Below are 13,542 nucleotides of genomic sequence, written 5' to 3'. Positions count from 1 at the left end.
CAATGAATCATGTCTGTGCTATTGTGCTATGTTTTCATTCTGAGAAACGTCCCTTGAAAAGCCGAGATGCTGTAGTATGAGACCAGTGTTTATTGCCAGTCAATACCCTGCGTTGTACTGTCTGGATCTGTACGCTATTCAGTTCTGCCACTAGGTGGCGGAGTTGGATCAGTCTTTCCGATCAAAGCTCTGGCCTCTTATCAACTCAAGAGAATAAAATAATCAATATTTTCTTCTCCGTTGCATTGCACTTTGGAATTTGGAATTTGTCCAACCACTTAGATATACAAACGACCAGCGTCAGACCAGCGTGTCGTTTGTATACCTCTGGTAGGATACCGTCGTTTCTTATCAGAAAATACATAGGGAATAAATGATTAATTCCAATGCTTGATTGATCCTTTTATATAGTCATCTGATATTATGGAAGTGTGATCCATCAATGATCAACTCATGATCAACTCCAGATGTGCAAATCATGACAGAGACAACAGGAGTACTACTACACCTCTGTGTGTCCAGTCTGAGCTCCACCCATGTTGCTACTTTTACTCTGTCGTCTGATACACAAGGGAATAAATGGGAGGGCCGTGATTGCATGGAGGAGGGCGCGTGGGTGTGTTTGTTTCGGGGCGGGTATATGTATGTATGTGTGTTTGTTTTTGTGTGTGTGTGTGTGTTAGGTGTGTGTGTGTGTGTGGATGGTGTGTGTGTGTGTGGAGTTAGCTGAAACTATGAGAGATTCAGCTGAGACGCTCACATAGTTGAGGTGTGGCTTGTTAGAGGCTCCAGGAAGGAACTAACTCAGGTTAGCCGGAGGCAGACAGAACAGAACAGAACAGAACAGGAGCGGCTGAGGCGAGTTCATCTGAGAGAGAAAGTGAGCGAGAGTGCGCTATGGCAGACACAGAACTCAAACCAGAGTCAAAACCAGACCAGGAACTCTGCTGCACTGTTTGTTCCAGTGCTCTCAATGGTGACAAATCCTCTACCTGTGGCCACTTAGTCTGTGCCTCCTGCCTGGGCAAGAAAAGTAAGGGCTGCCCCCAGTGTTTACAATGCTCTGGCAAGCCTATACCGGCATCTGTGGAACAGAACGGAACGATGATTGAAATAGTGGCTGAGTCTCCACTGGTGATCAAAACCGAAGAAAGAGAGAAAAGGGATACACAAACCCAAATTTCAAAGACACCCGACAAGGCAATGATACAGGAAGACCTGAAGGAATCAGAGGACCCCGAGACACCAGAGGATGCAAAGATACAGGAAGACCTGAAGGAATCAGAGGACCCCAAGACACCAGAGGATGCAAAGATACAGGAAGACCTGAAGGAATCAGAGGACCCCAAGACACCAGAGGATGCAAAGATACAGGAAGACCTGAAGGAATCAGAGGACCCCAAGACACCAGAGGATGCAAAGATACAGGAAGACCTGAAGGAATCAGAGGACCCCAAGACACCAGAGGATGCAAAGATACAGGAAGACCTGAAGGAATCAGAGGAAGAGAAAAATAAAGAGAGTGATCCTCCACAGCCTGCAGAGGAAGTGAAAGAGGATGTGGGGGTTGGGGAGCGAGACACATTAAGGGAAGAGAAAGCAAAAGGAGAGGTGAAAGTAGAGCCGTTGGGGCCCGATGATGTTGTGTGTGACTCGTGTATGGAGATGAGCCCGTGCCGGGCCCTCAAGTCCTGCCTCACCTGCCTTGTGTCCTACTGCGAGGCCCACCTTAGGCCTCACCTGGAGAACCCCAAGTTCCAGAACCACAGGTTGGTGGAGCCGCTGAGGGACATCGAGAGACGGACCTGTGAGACCCACAAGTGGCCCCTGGACCTTTTCTGTTGTGCCGACGCTGTGTGTGTCTGTCAGGACTGTGTGACAGAGGACCACAGGGGACACAACACTGTGCCTGTGATGGAGGCACGCAGAAACATTGAGGTATTGCATGCATTCCTTCTTTCTCGCACATTCTTTCTGTTTCTCTGTCTCTCCCTCTCTCCCTTTCCCCTAGTTTCTCGCCGTCTCTCCCTCTCTCTATTCTGTCTCCTTTCTCTGTTTCTCACTCTCTCCCATTCTCTCTCTCTCCCTCGCTCTCTCTCCCTTTCTCTCTCAGTTTCTCCGACTCTCCCTTTCTCTCCCTCTCTCTCTCAGTTTCTCTGTCTCTCCCTTTCTCTCCCTCTCTCTCTCTCAGTTTCTCTGTCTCTCCCTTTCTCTCCCTCTCTCTCTCAGTTTCTCTGTCTCTCCCTTTCTCTCCCTCTCTCTCTCAGTTTCTCTGTCTCTCCCTTTCTCTCCCTCTCTCTCTCAGTTTCTCTGTCTCTCCCTTTCTCTCCCTCTCTCTCTCAGTTTCTCTGTCTCTCCCTTTCTCTCCCTCTCTCTCTCAGTTTCGCTGTCTCTCCCTTTCTCTCCCTCTCTCTCTCAGTTTCCCTGTCTCTCCCTTTCTCTCCCTCTCTCTCTCAGTTTCTCTGTCTCTCCCTTTCTCTCCCTCTCTCTCTCAGTTTCTCTGTCTCTCCCTTTCTCTCCCTCTCTCTTCCTCTGTGTCTTTCTCTCTCCCTCTCCCTCTCTCTCAGTTTCTCTGTCTCTCCCTTTCTCTCCCTCTCTCTTCCTCTGTGTCTTTCTCTCTCCCTCTCCCTCTCTCTCAGTTTCTCTGGCTCTCCGTTTCTCTCCCTCTCTCTTCCTCTGTGTCTTTCTCTCTCCCTCTCCCTCTCTCTCAGTTTCTCTGTCTCTCCCTTTCTCTCCCTCTCTCTTCCTCTGTGTCTTTCTCTCTCCCTCTCCCTCTCTCTCAGTTTCTCTGGCTCTCCGTTTCTCTCCCTCTCTCTTCCTCTGTCTTTCGCTCTCTCTCCCTTTCTCTCTCAGTTTTTGTCTCTCTCCCTGTCTCTCCCTCTCTCTCAGTTTCTCCCTCTCTGTCTCTCCCCGTCTCTCAGTTTCTCTGTCTCTCTCTCTCAGTTTCTCCCTCTCCCTCTCCCTCTCCCTCTCCCTCCCTCCTCTCTCTCTCTCTCTCTCTCTCTCTCTCTCTCTCTCTCTCTCTCTCTCTCTCTCTCTCTCTCTCTCTCTCTCTCTCTCTCTCTCTCTCTCTCTCTCTCTCTCTCTCTCTCTCTCAGTTTCTCTCTCTCCCTTTCTCTCCCACTCTCTCTCTCCCTCTCTCTCCCTTTCTCTCCCACTCTCTCTCTCCCTCTCTCTCAGTTTCTCTGTCTCTCACTCACTCTCACGTTCTTTGATACACGAACAAACATTTGCATAGATTTGATATCTAAAGAAAACACCTTGTCCATAAAGGGACAAACCTTTAATGCACTTTACCTTTTCAGACCTTCTGAAATGACAGAACACCGTATCAGTTGTGTGGTGTTGTTATCTATGAAAATTGGCCACCTCGTGTTTGTAAGTAAAGAGTCACCTAAGTTTCTGTACGTGGCGAGACTGGAATAAAATCAGGCTGTTTTCTTCACAAACTCATCCAGAGCCGCTGTCGTAAGTGATCAGTCTGAAACATCCTACTGTACTGTATTAACCCATGCATTTTCCAAATGCTATAGCCTACATTGATTTTTATTAAGTCAGTATCTTCAACTATTCGTCACACTTTACAATTTGTCCTTGGCATACTAAGTAGATTTCATCTTAAGTCTTGTGCCGTAATGCATCAAAGGCAGCTGTTTTCTTTATTACACTTATAGACATGCACACATTTGACAACAGGGACACCAGTGTACAAAACATTATGAACACCTGCTCTTTCCATGACATAGACTGACCAACTGAATCCAGGTGAAATGTATGATCCCTTATTGATGTCACTTGTTCTTGAGACAATTGAGACATGGATTGTGTATGTGTGCCTTTCTGAGGGTTTATGGGCAAGACAAAATATTTAAGTTACTTTGAACGGGGGTATGGTAGTAGGTGGCAGGCGCCCCGGGTTGTGTCAAGAACTACAACGTTAATGGGTCTTTCACTCTCAACAGTTTCCTGTGTTTATCAAGAATGGTCCACCACCCAAAGGATATCCAGCCAACTTGACACAACTGTGGGAAGCATTGGAGTCAACATGCATCCTTGTGTAATGCTTTCGACACCTTGTAGAGTCCATGCCCCGATGAATTGAGGCTGTTCTGAGGGCAAAAGGGGGTGTAACTCAATATTAGGAAGGTGTTCTTAATGTTTTGTACACTCAGTGTATATAGTAGTGTCTGACCGGTGGTAGGCAGGGCTGGCCCTTGCCTTTTACAGGGCCCTAAGTGAGATTTGGTGGGGGGCCCACCCTGGGCAATACTATTACTAAAGTTATGGTTAAGTTCTTCCTGGGTTCCACATGAAACATTATTTAATACAAAACATCGATAGACTCGGTGGCTCCTGAGTAGCGCAGCGGTCCAAGGGTGTACTAGAGGCGTAACTACAGACCCTGGTTCGTTCCCATGATGTGTCACAACCGGCCGTGATCGGGAGTCCCATAGGGCAGCGCACAATTGCCTAGCGTCGTCCGGTTTAGGGGAGGATTTGTCCCGGGATTTGCCGTCATTGTAAATAATCATTTGTTTTTAACTGACTTGCCTAGTTAAATAAAAAAAATGAAAATAACAACTCAAGGACAGAGCTACAAAGATTTAAAAATAAGAATACACACTTTCATTCACTTACACAACATTTCAATAGACAATACCCACTGGGCACAGACGTCAATTCAACATATATTCTACGTTAATTCAGCGTAATGTTATTGAAATGACGTGGAAACGATGTTGATTCAACTAGTGTGTGTTCCCAGTGGGTAATAACTCAAGGACATAACTACATACATTTAAAATTAAGAATACATACTTATATAGACTTATTCAGCACATAGCTGAACAACAGCACATAGCTTTCTCACAGCGCTGCTCTTAAATGAACCACCTAAGACATACAATCAATAAATCAATCAATAAATCAATCAATAAATCAATCAATAAATCAATCAATAAATCAATCAATCAATCATACGATAAATCCCATGCTCACGTCCGTGGAGGCTCCTCAGAGGAGGAAGGAGAGGACCATCCTCCTCAGTGAATTTCATCAAAATAAAAATAGTGAAACACTTAAAACAGTTATTAGATAAAACTATATTAAATATATTAATGTCACTAAATAATTTATTAAAACACTGTTTCGCTATTAAGATCTACAGTAGCCTCAACAGCACTTTGTAAGGTAGCACAATTGTGTAGCAGGAGGACAGCTAGTTCCCGTCCTGCTCTGGGTACATTGACGTCAATACAAAACCTAGGAGGTTCATGGTTTTCACACCCTTCCATAGACTTGCACAGTAATTAAGACAACTTCCGGAGGATGTCCTCCAACCTATCAGAGCTATTGCAGCATGAAATGAAATGTTGTCTACCCAATCAAATGATCAGAGAGTTAATCTAGTTCTGATAGCATAAGCAACAGCTAGCTAGCACTGCAGTGCATAACATGTGGTGAGTAGTTGACTCAAAAAGAGAGAAAGAAAATAGTTGAACAGTTTCGAACAAATGTATTTATTAAAAAATGAAGGAGGCGCAAGAGAAAGCGAGCTACGTATATTTTGTTGTATTTTTTCCACTTTTACTTACCTAGCGAATGCAGCTAGCTAGTTTAACCTACTCAAATACCCGGCTCAAACAGAGAGGGATGCTATGTTAGCTAGCTGGCTATGGCTATCCAACAGAGAGGGATGCTATGTTAGCTAGCTGGCTATGGCTATCCAACAGAGAAGGATGCTATGTTAGCTAGCTGGCTATGGCTATCCAACAGAGAAGGATGCTATGTTAGCTAGCTGGCTATGGCTATCCAACAGAGAAGGATGCTATGTTAGCTAGCTGGCTATGGCTATCCAACAGAGAAGGATGCTATGTTAGCTAGCTGGCTATGGCTATCCAACAGAGAGTGATGCTATGTTAGCTAGCTGGCTATGGCTATCCAACAGAGAGGGATGCTATGTTAGCTAGCTGGCTATGGCTATCCAACAGAGAAGGATGCTATGTTAGCTAGCTGGCTATGGCTATCCAACAGAGAGGGATGCTATGTTAGCTAGCTGGCTAATGCTATCCAACAGAGAGGGATGCTATGTTAGCTAGCTGGCTATGGCTATCCAACAGAGAGGGATGCTATGTTAGCTAGCTGGCTATGGCTATCCAACAGAGAAGGATGCTATGTTAGCTAGCTGGCTATGGCTATCCAACAGAGAGGGATGCTATGTTAGCTAGCTGGCTATGGCTATCCAACACTGGAACTCTTCCAAGTCAAGGTAAGCCTTTGGTTTTATTAATTTATTGCTAACGGGACCCGCCGGTGTAACTGCTAAATCTTCTTGCTGACTGTACACTGTACTGTATGATTGTAGCGGGTTTACTAACAAGTTAGTTCTAGTAGCTATGTTGACTAGTATGACGTTAGCTAATACGGTGACAACGATGTAGGCTGTGTGTAGTGGTTAGCGGTTATGACTTGAAGGTTTGGCTTGAAAAGTTTTTTTTCCCCGCCTGGTCACAGACAGCTATTGTGTTGTTCACTGAAGTCCACAAGATAAGGGAAAGGGTGAGAGGAGGAGAGCGCATAGATGCGAGAAGGAATTGTACAACAGACAAAAGATCATGCTGTTTGTATGTGGCTGCTATGAAAGTGAACTGTGTCTGCGTGTGATCAGGGGTGTATTAATTCCTCCAATTCTGTTGAAAAACATTTCATAAACAGAAAGGGGATAACATACCTGAATCTGTGGAATTCAACTGAATTCAAAATCTTTCAGACATTTTCACTCTCCTGCTATATGACATGATATGAAATGAATTTATGTTGAAGATATCATGCAGGTCATTAGGTCATAGGTCATTGGGTCATAGGTCATTGCAGGTCTGTGGAGATCTTCACCATTGCTGTTATAATCTGTGCATAATCTCGAACGGCGTTGATCACCATGCACTTTTAATATAATCTCAACTGAAATCCAGGCCATTTCATTCTGCTATTCTACTAACCAAAAATCAGACATTGTTTTTCCATTGGAATTTGGTTGTGCTTTTCGATGGTTGAAAGCATAGTGATAACACATTGGAAATTCAAACTAACCTTTGAGCTGTATTTTTGAGTGATTGAATACAGGTGGTAATCTTATTGTTCAACATCTTAACAAAATAATAACCCAATTATCCACGTTGAAATGACGTGGTGTGCCTGGTGGGTAGTCTCTCTCAGTGAAATGATGTGGTGTGCCTGGTAGGTAGTCTCTCTCAGTGAAATGACATGGTGTGCCTGGTGGGTAGTCTCTCTCAGTGACATGACGTGGTGTGCCTGGTGGGTAGTCTCTCTCAGTGAAATGACGTGGTGTGCCTGGTGGGTAGTCTCTCTCAGTGACAGAGACAGCCCACGACCCTCAGGTCCAGTCATTCATTCGATAATTCGATAATTCCAACAGAGATCCAGGTTTTAGCTCACACCTGTTATTTGCAAATGAACCGTTGTTGCAAAACTTTAAATAATGACATTCCCTATCTAAATCAAGGAATGATTGAAAAACCCATAACGGTATTGACAATAGTCATGCAACAACTCAATTACTATTAGCTGAATCCTCGGTCATTCACATGTGCAACGTAAATACAATAATGTCATAATGCTGAACTAAACTCAAGGTATGACTGAGGAGGGAAGGCTCTTCTTTATCTCGCTTTCTTCGTGTGTGTTCACAAGCAAATACCTCTTTTGAGGTATTACATAACTCACAAAGGAATGGGGAAGGCGTTGTTTGATCTGATCCGACTGACACAACGTTGAACAGGAGGCAGAGCGTATCCGTGTTGAGCCAGGATAGTCTCAAACAATTCAGTATATGCCATTTATCCAGACTTATCCAAACCTCGTTGTTACTGTTTACTGCTGGCTCAGGGAACATCCAAACAAGATCATTCTGTTGACATACAGTTTGACGTGGGACTCAGATTCCCTTCAAAGGTTCTCTCTGTTGTCTCACTGAGCATAACACCATTTACATTTAACAAGATACAACATGTGAGTAGTTGTAAGTAATGTTTTGTGACGTGAGATATTTGTCTCTGTGAGTATAGGATAATAAGGATAATTAACATTCATGCCTCATCTACAAATTGTTTAAAGCCCAAACAGGTCGAACGACTTTGTTGTCCCGTTGTTCTATAGAACACAATATTCGTTTTTTTCTTTTCTTCCCCAGAGCAATGAGAGCGTGCTCAGACCAGAACAGGAATCTACTGAGGGGAAAGGAGAGGGTAGGACACAAGAGCAGCTGTTGAGTGAGTAGCCTGGTCCCAGATCTGGTTGTGTTGTTTTTGCTAACTCTGTCATTGATAATGACCATAGAGAGTTGGCAAGACAGCACAATCACATCTGGGACCAGGCTAGCTCTTAAAATGGCTGAGGAATATGGAAATGCTTCATTAACAGTCACACACTAGGCTGCCTGGGAGGTTTTCAAAGTGTTGCCTTTCAATAAAAGGGCGCTCATTTTGAGCACTCTCACCTACACCAGCACAGGTTTCTGGAATGATGAGAAAATAGTTTATGGAAATATGCATATTGACATGCATGTAAATAAAACAAATTGCTACTTTATTTCAAGCATCATAATCATAAGGTTCTTCCTTTCTTGTGGCGGTCCTCATGAGAGCCAGTGTCATCATAACGCTTGATGTTTTGTTTTTGCAAAGTTCTTGACATTTTCCACATTGTCTGACCTTCATGTCTTAAAGTAATGATGGACTGTCATTAGTCTTTGCTTATTTGTGCTGTTCTTGTCATAATATAGACTTGGTATTTGACCAAATAGGGCTATCTTCTGAATACCACCCCTATCATGTCACAACACAACTGAAATGCATTAGGAAGGAAAGAAATTCCACAAATGAACTCTTAACAAGGCACACCTGTTTATTGAAATGCATTCCAGGTGACTACCTCATGAAGCTGGTTGAGAGAATGCCAAGAGTGCGCAAAGCTGTCATCAAGGCAAAGGCTGGCTACTTTGAAGAATCTTTGTTTAACACTGTTTTGGTTACTACACGATTCCATATGTGTTATTTCATAGTGTTGATGTCTTCACTATTATTCTACAATGTAGAAAATAGTTCAAATAAAGAAAAACCCTTGAATGAGTAGTTGTCCAAACTTTTGACTGGTACTGTAATTCAATGAATCAACATTTTATTTAATATCATACAAAGAATACCTATGTAAATGGTAAGTGCGTTTACTCATCCATCTTATATCAAAACAAGAGATGATTGGATAGTGAAATGAATAGTGTCCAATAGAAATGATTATCAGAATGTCAGGACTGGATCAGAAACCTGTACATCCAGTAGCTAGATCTCTTGGAGCAAGGTTGGCCATGCATGTTCTAGGTCTATGCATTGTTACTTTTAGCACTATTGTTGTGATCCTAAAAACCAATTCTAACAGTAAACCAGTAGCATATATAACCCATTGGAGATATACTCTTCAGTCTCTCCAGGATTTGGGACCTTCCTTGGGAACTTAATTCGCAGACAGGGTTGAGCAGTTTTCATAGTTATCTGTATCTGAGGTTAGAAAACATAGAAATTAGACCAGGACTTGTTTCATTATTTTCAAGTGATATAACATTTCATATTTCTTTGCAATTGTGTTTTTGTATTGTCACAGATCTCTCTTTGGGACTGGAAATATGTTAGTTAGCTTGCTAGCTGTAGCTAGCTGACGTTACTTAGAATGGATGGTTAACCTGATAAACCACTTACCCATGTGCTACACAACCTCCTGCTGCTAACGTTACTATACATGCAGGCAATGCTGCCCGTCCTCCTATAGTTTCTCCCACCAGCTTCCTCTGGTACAGATAGGAATTCTAGCATGAGTACCAGTTGCTCAAGAGTCACTCGGTTCTAAGAAGTGCAGGTCCTAACTGTAGTGAATCAGATTCCTTCCCTGAAAAACACAATAGAATAACGCAGAAATCAGATCATATCTGACAATAGAGAAACGGACAGGAAAACGCTCTGTTCCTGTGACTCAGCTGTATTGTTAACGATCCGATAAATTGGTAAAATAAATTAGTTGAACAGAATTGTTCACATAAAGGCATAGCTTCAGCAGGACAACAACTTGGCTATAGTGCGCGCAGTCATTGAATTTCCCTCTCCTTCTCTTCCTCTCCTTCTCTTCCTGTTGTCCTTCCTGTCCTTTTTTAATGTTTATTCCTGACAGAGGGAACTACTAGATAAGCAAGCAGAGATGGTGAGGACAATGACAGCAGCAGAGAATGCCATCAACAAACTTCAAGTCAACACGGTCTCTATTGAGGTACGGTAGGCTGCCCTCCTTCTTACATGTTTAAAGGATGATGTCAAAGACGGATGGATCTGTGACCGTTGAACAAAGTGCTGCGTAGCATCCCTGTAGCCCAGTGTTTGTACATTCCAGATATCCCCTGTAGCCCAGTGTTTGTACATTCCAGATATCCCCTGTAGCCCAGTGTTTGTACATTCCAGATATCCCCTGTAGCCCAGTGTTTGTACATTCCAGATATCCCATCCCTGTAGCCCAGTGTTTGTACAATCCAGATATCCCCTGTAGCCCAGTGTTTGTACATTCCAGATATCCCATCCCTGTAGCCCAGTGTTTGTACATTCCAGATATCTCCTATAGCCCAGTGTTTGTACATTCCAGATATCCCCTGTAGCCCAGTGTTTGTACAATCCAGATATCCCCTGTAGCCCAGTGTTTGTACATTCCAGATATCCCATCCCTGTAGCCCAGTGTTTGTACATTACAGATATCCCGTCCCTGTAGCCCAGTGTTTGTACATTCCAGATATCCCATCCCTGTAGCCCAGTGTTTGTACAATCCAGATATCCCCTGTAGCCCAGTGTTTGTACATTCCAGATATCCCATCCCTGTAGCCCAGTGTTTGTACATTCCAGATATCCCCTATAGCCCAGTGTTTGTACATTCCAGATATCCCCTGTAGCCCAGTGTTTGTACAATCCAGATATCCCCTGTAGCCCAGTGTTTGTACATTCCAGATATCCCCTGTAGCCCAGTGTTTGTACATTCCAGATATCCCCTGTAGCCCAGTGTTTGTACAATCCAGATATCCCCTGTAGCCCAGTGTTTGTACATTCCAGATATCCCATCCCTGTAGCCCAGTGTTTGTACATTCCAGATATCCCCTATAGCCCAGTGTTTGTACATTCCAGATATCCCCTGTAGCCCAGTGTTTGTACAATCCAGATATCCCCTGTAGCCCAGTGTTTGTACATTCCAGATATCCCCTGTAGCCCAGTGTTTGTACAATCCAGATATCCCCTGTAGCCCAGTGTTTGTACATTCCAGATATCCCATCCCTGTAGCCCAGTGTTTGTACATTCCAGATATCCCCTGTAGCCCAGTGTTTGTACATTCCAGATATCCCCTGTAGCCCAGTGTTTGTACATTCCAGATATCCCCTGTAGCCCAGTGTTTGTACATTCCAGATATCCCGTCCCTGTAGCCCAGTGTTTGTACAATCCAGATATCCCCTGTAGCCCAGTGTTTGTACAATCCAGATATCCCCTGTAGCCCAGTGTTTGTACAATCCAGATATCACCTGTAGCCCAGTGTTTGTACATTCCAGATATCCCATCCCTGTAGCCCAGTGTTTGTACAATCCAGATATCCCCTGTAGCCCAGTGTTTGTACATTCCAGATATCCCATCCCTGTAGCCCAGTGATTGTACATTTCAGATATCCCCTGTAGCCCAGTGTTTGTACAATCCAGATATACCCTGTAGCCCAGTGTTTGTACATTCCAGATATCCCATCCCTGTAGCCCAGTGTTTGTACATTCCAGATATCCCCTGTAGCCCAGTGTTTGTACATTCCAGATATCCCCTGTAGCCCAGTGTTTGTACAATCCAGATATCCCATCCCTGTAGCCCAGTGTTTGTACATTCCAGATATCCCATCCCTGTAGCCCAGTGTTTGTACATTCCAGATATCCCCTGTAGCCCAGTGTTTGTACATTCCAGATATCCCCTGTAGCCCAGTGTTTGTACAATCCAGATATCCCATCCCTGTAGCCCAGTGTTTGTACATTCCAGATATCCCATCCCTGTAGCCCAGTGTTTGTACATTCCAGATATCCCATCCCTGTAGCCCAGTGTTTGTACATTCCAGATATCCCATCTCTGTAGCCCAGTGTTTGTACATTCCAGATATCCCATCCCTGTAGCCCAGTGTTTGTACATTCCAGATATCCCCTGTAGCCCAGTGTTTGTACATTCCCGATATCCCCTGTAGCCCAGTGTTTGTACAATCCAGATATCCCCTGTAGCCCAGTGTTTGTACATTCCAGATATCCCCTGTAGCCCAGTGTTTGTACATTCCAGATATCCCCTGTAGCCCAGTGTTTGTACAATCCAGATATCCCCTGTAGCCCAGTGTTTGTACATTCCAGATATCCCCTGTGGCCCAGTGTTTGTACAATCCAGATATCCCCTGTAGCCCAGTGTTTGTACATTCCAGATATCCCATCCCTGTAGCCCAGTGTTTGTACAATCCAGATATCCCCTGTAGCCCAGTGTTTGTACATTCCAGATATCCCATCCCTGTAGCCCAGTGATTGTACATTCCAGATATCCCCTGTAGCCCAGTGTTTGTACAATCCAGATATCCCCTGTAGCCCAGTGTTTGTACATTCCAGATAACCCATCCCTGTAGCCCAGTGTTTGTACATTCCAGATATCCCCTGTAGCCCAGTGTTTGTACATTCCAGATATCCCCTGTAGCCCAGTGTTTGTACAATCCAGATATCCCATCCCTGTAGCCCAGTGTTTGTACATTCCAGATATCCCATCCCTGTAGCCCAGTGTTTGTACATTCCAGATATTCCATCCCTGTAGCCCAGTGTTTGTACATTCCAGATATCCCATCTCTGTAGCCCAGTGTTTGTACATTCCAGATATCCCATCCCTGTAGCCCAGTGTTTGTACATTCCAGATATCCCCTGTAGCCAAGTGTTTGTACATTCCAGATATCCCCTGTAGCCCAGTGTTTGTACAATCCAGATATCCCCTGTAGCCCAGTGTTTGTACATTCCAGATATCCCCTGTGGCCCAGTGTTTGTACATTCCAGATATCCCATCTCTGTAGCCCAGTGTTTGTACATTCCAGATATCCCCTGTAGCCCAGTGTTTGTACATTCCAGATATCCCCTGTAGCCCAGTGTTTGTACATTCCAGATATCCCCTGTAGCCCAGTGTTTGTACATTCCAGATATTCCCTGTAGCCCAGTGTTTGTACATTCCAGATATCCCCTGTAGCCCAGTGTTTGTACATTCCAGATATCCCCTGTAGCCCAGTGTTTGTACATTCCAGATATCCCCTGTAGCCCAGTGTTTGTACATTCCAGATATCCCCTGTGGCCCAGTGTTTGTACAATCCAGATATCCCCTGTAGCCCAGTGTTTGTACATTCCAGATATCCCATCCCTGTAGCCCAGTGTTTGTACAATCCAGATATCCCCTGTAGCCC

At 44.2% G+C, this 13,542-nt stretch overlaps 1 protein-coding gene across 1 annotated transcript in view; it reads left to right on the top strand.

Annotated features, from left to right (window-relative positions):
• The first annotated feature begins 690 nt into the window (after window positions 1-690).
• LOC124040416 (tripartite motif-containing protein 16-like) overlaps window positions 691-13,542 on the top strand; it is a 25,511-nt gene continuing 12,659 nt past the window's right edge. The window contains exons 1-2 of the mRNA XM_046357587.1: window positions 691-1,938; window positions 10,237-10,332. Coding sequence (XP_046213543.1) covers window positions 898-1,938; window positions 10,237-10,332 — 1,137 coding nt within the window. The 5' untranslated portion in view covers window positions 691-897. The remainder of the gene's footprint in view (window positions 1,939-10,236; window positions 10,333-13,542) is intronic.

This window comes from Oncorhynchus gorbuscha, linkage group LG07 (genome assembly GCF_021184085.1).
Source record: "Oncorhynchus gorbuscha isolate QuinsamMale2020 ecotype Even-year linkage group LG07, OgorEven_v1.0, whole genome shotgun sequence".
Lineage (NCBI taxonomy): Eukaryota > Metazoa > Chordata > Actinopteri > Salmoniformes > Salmonidae > Oncorhynchus > Oncorhynchus gorbuscha.
This window is presented reverse-complemented; position numbering and strand designations above follow the sequence as displayed.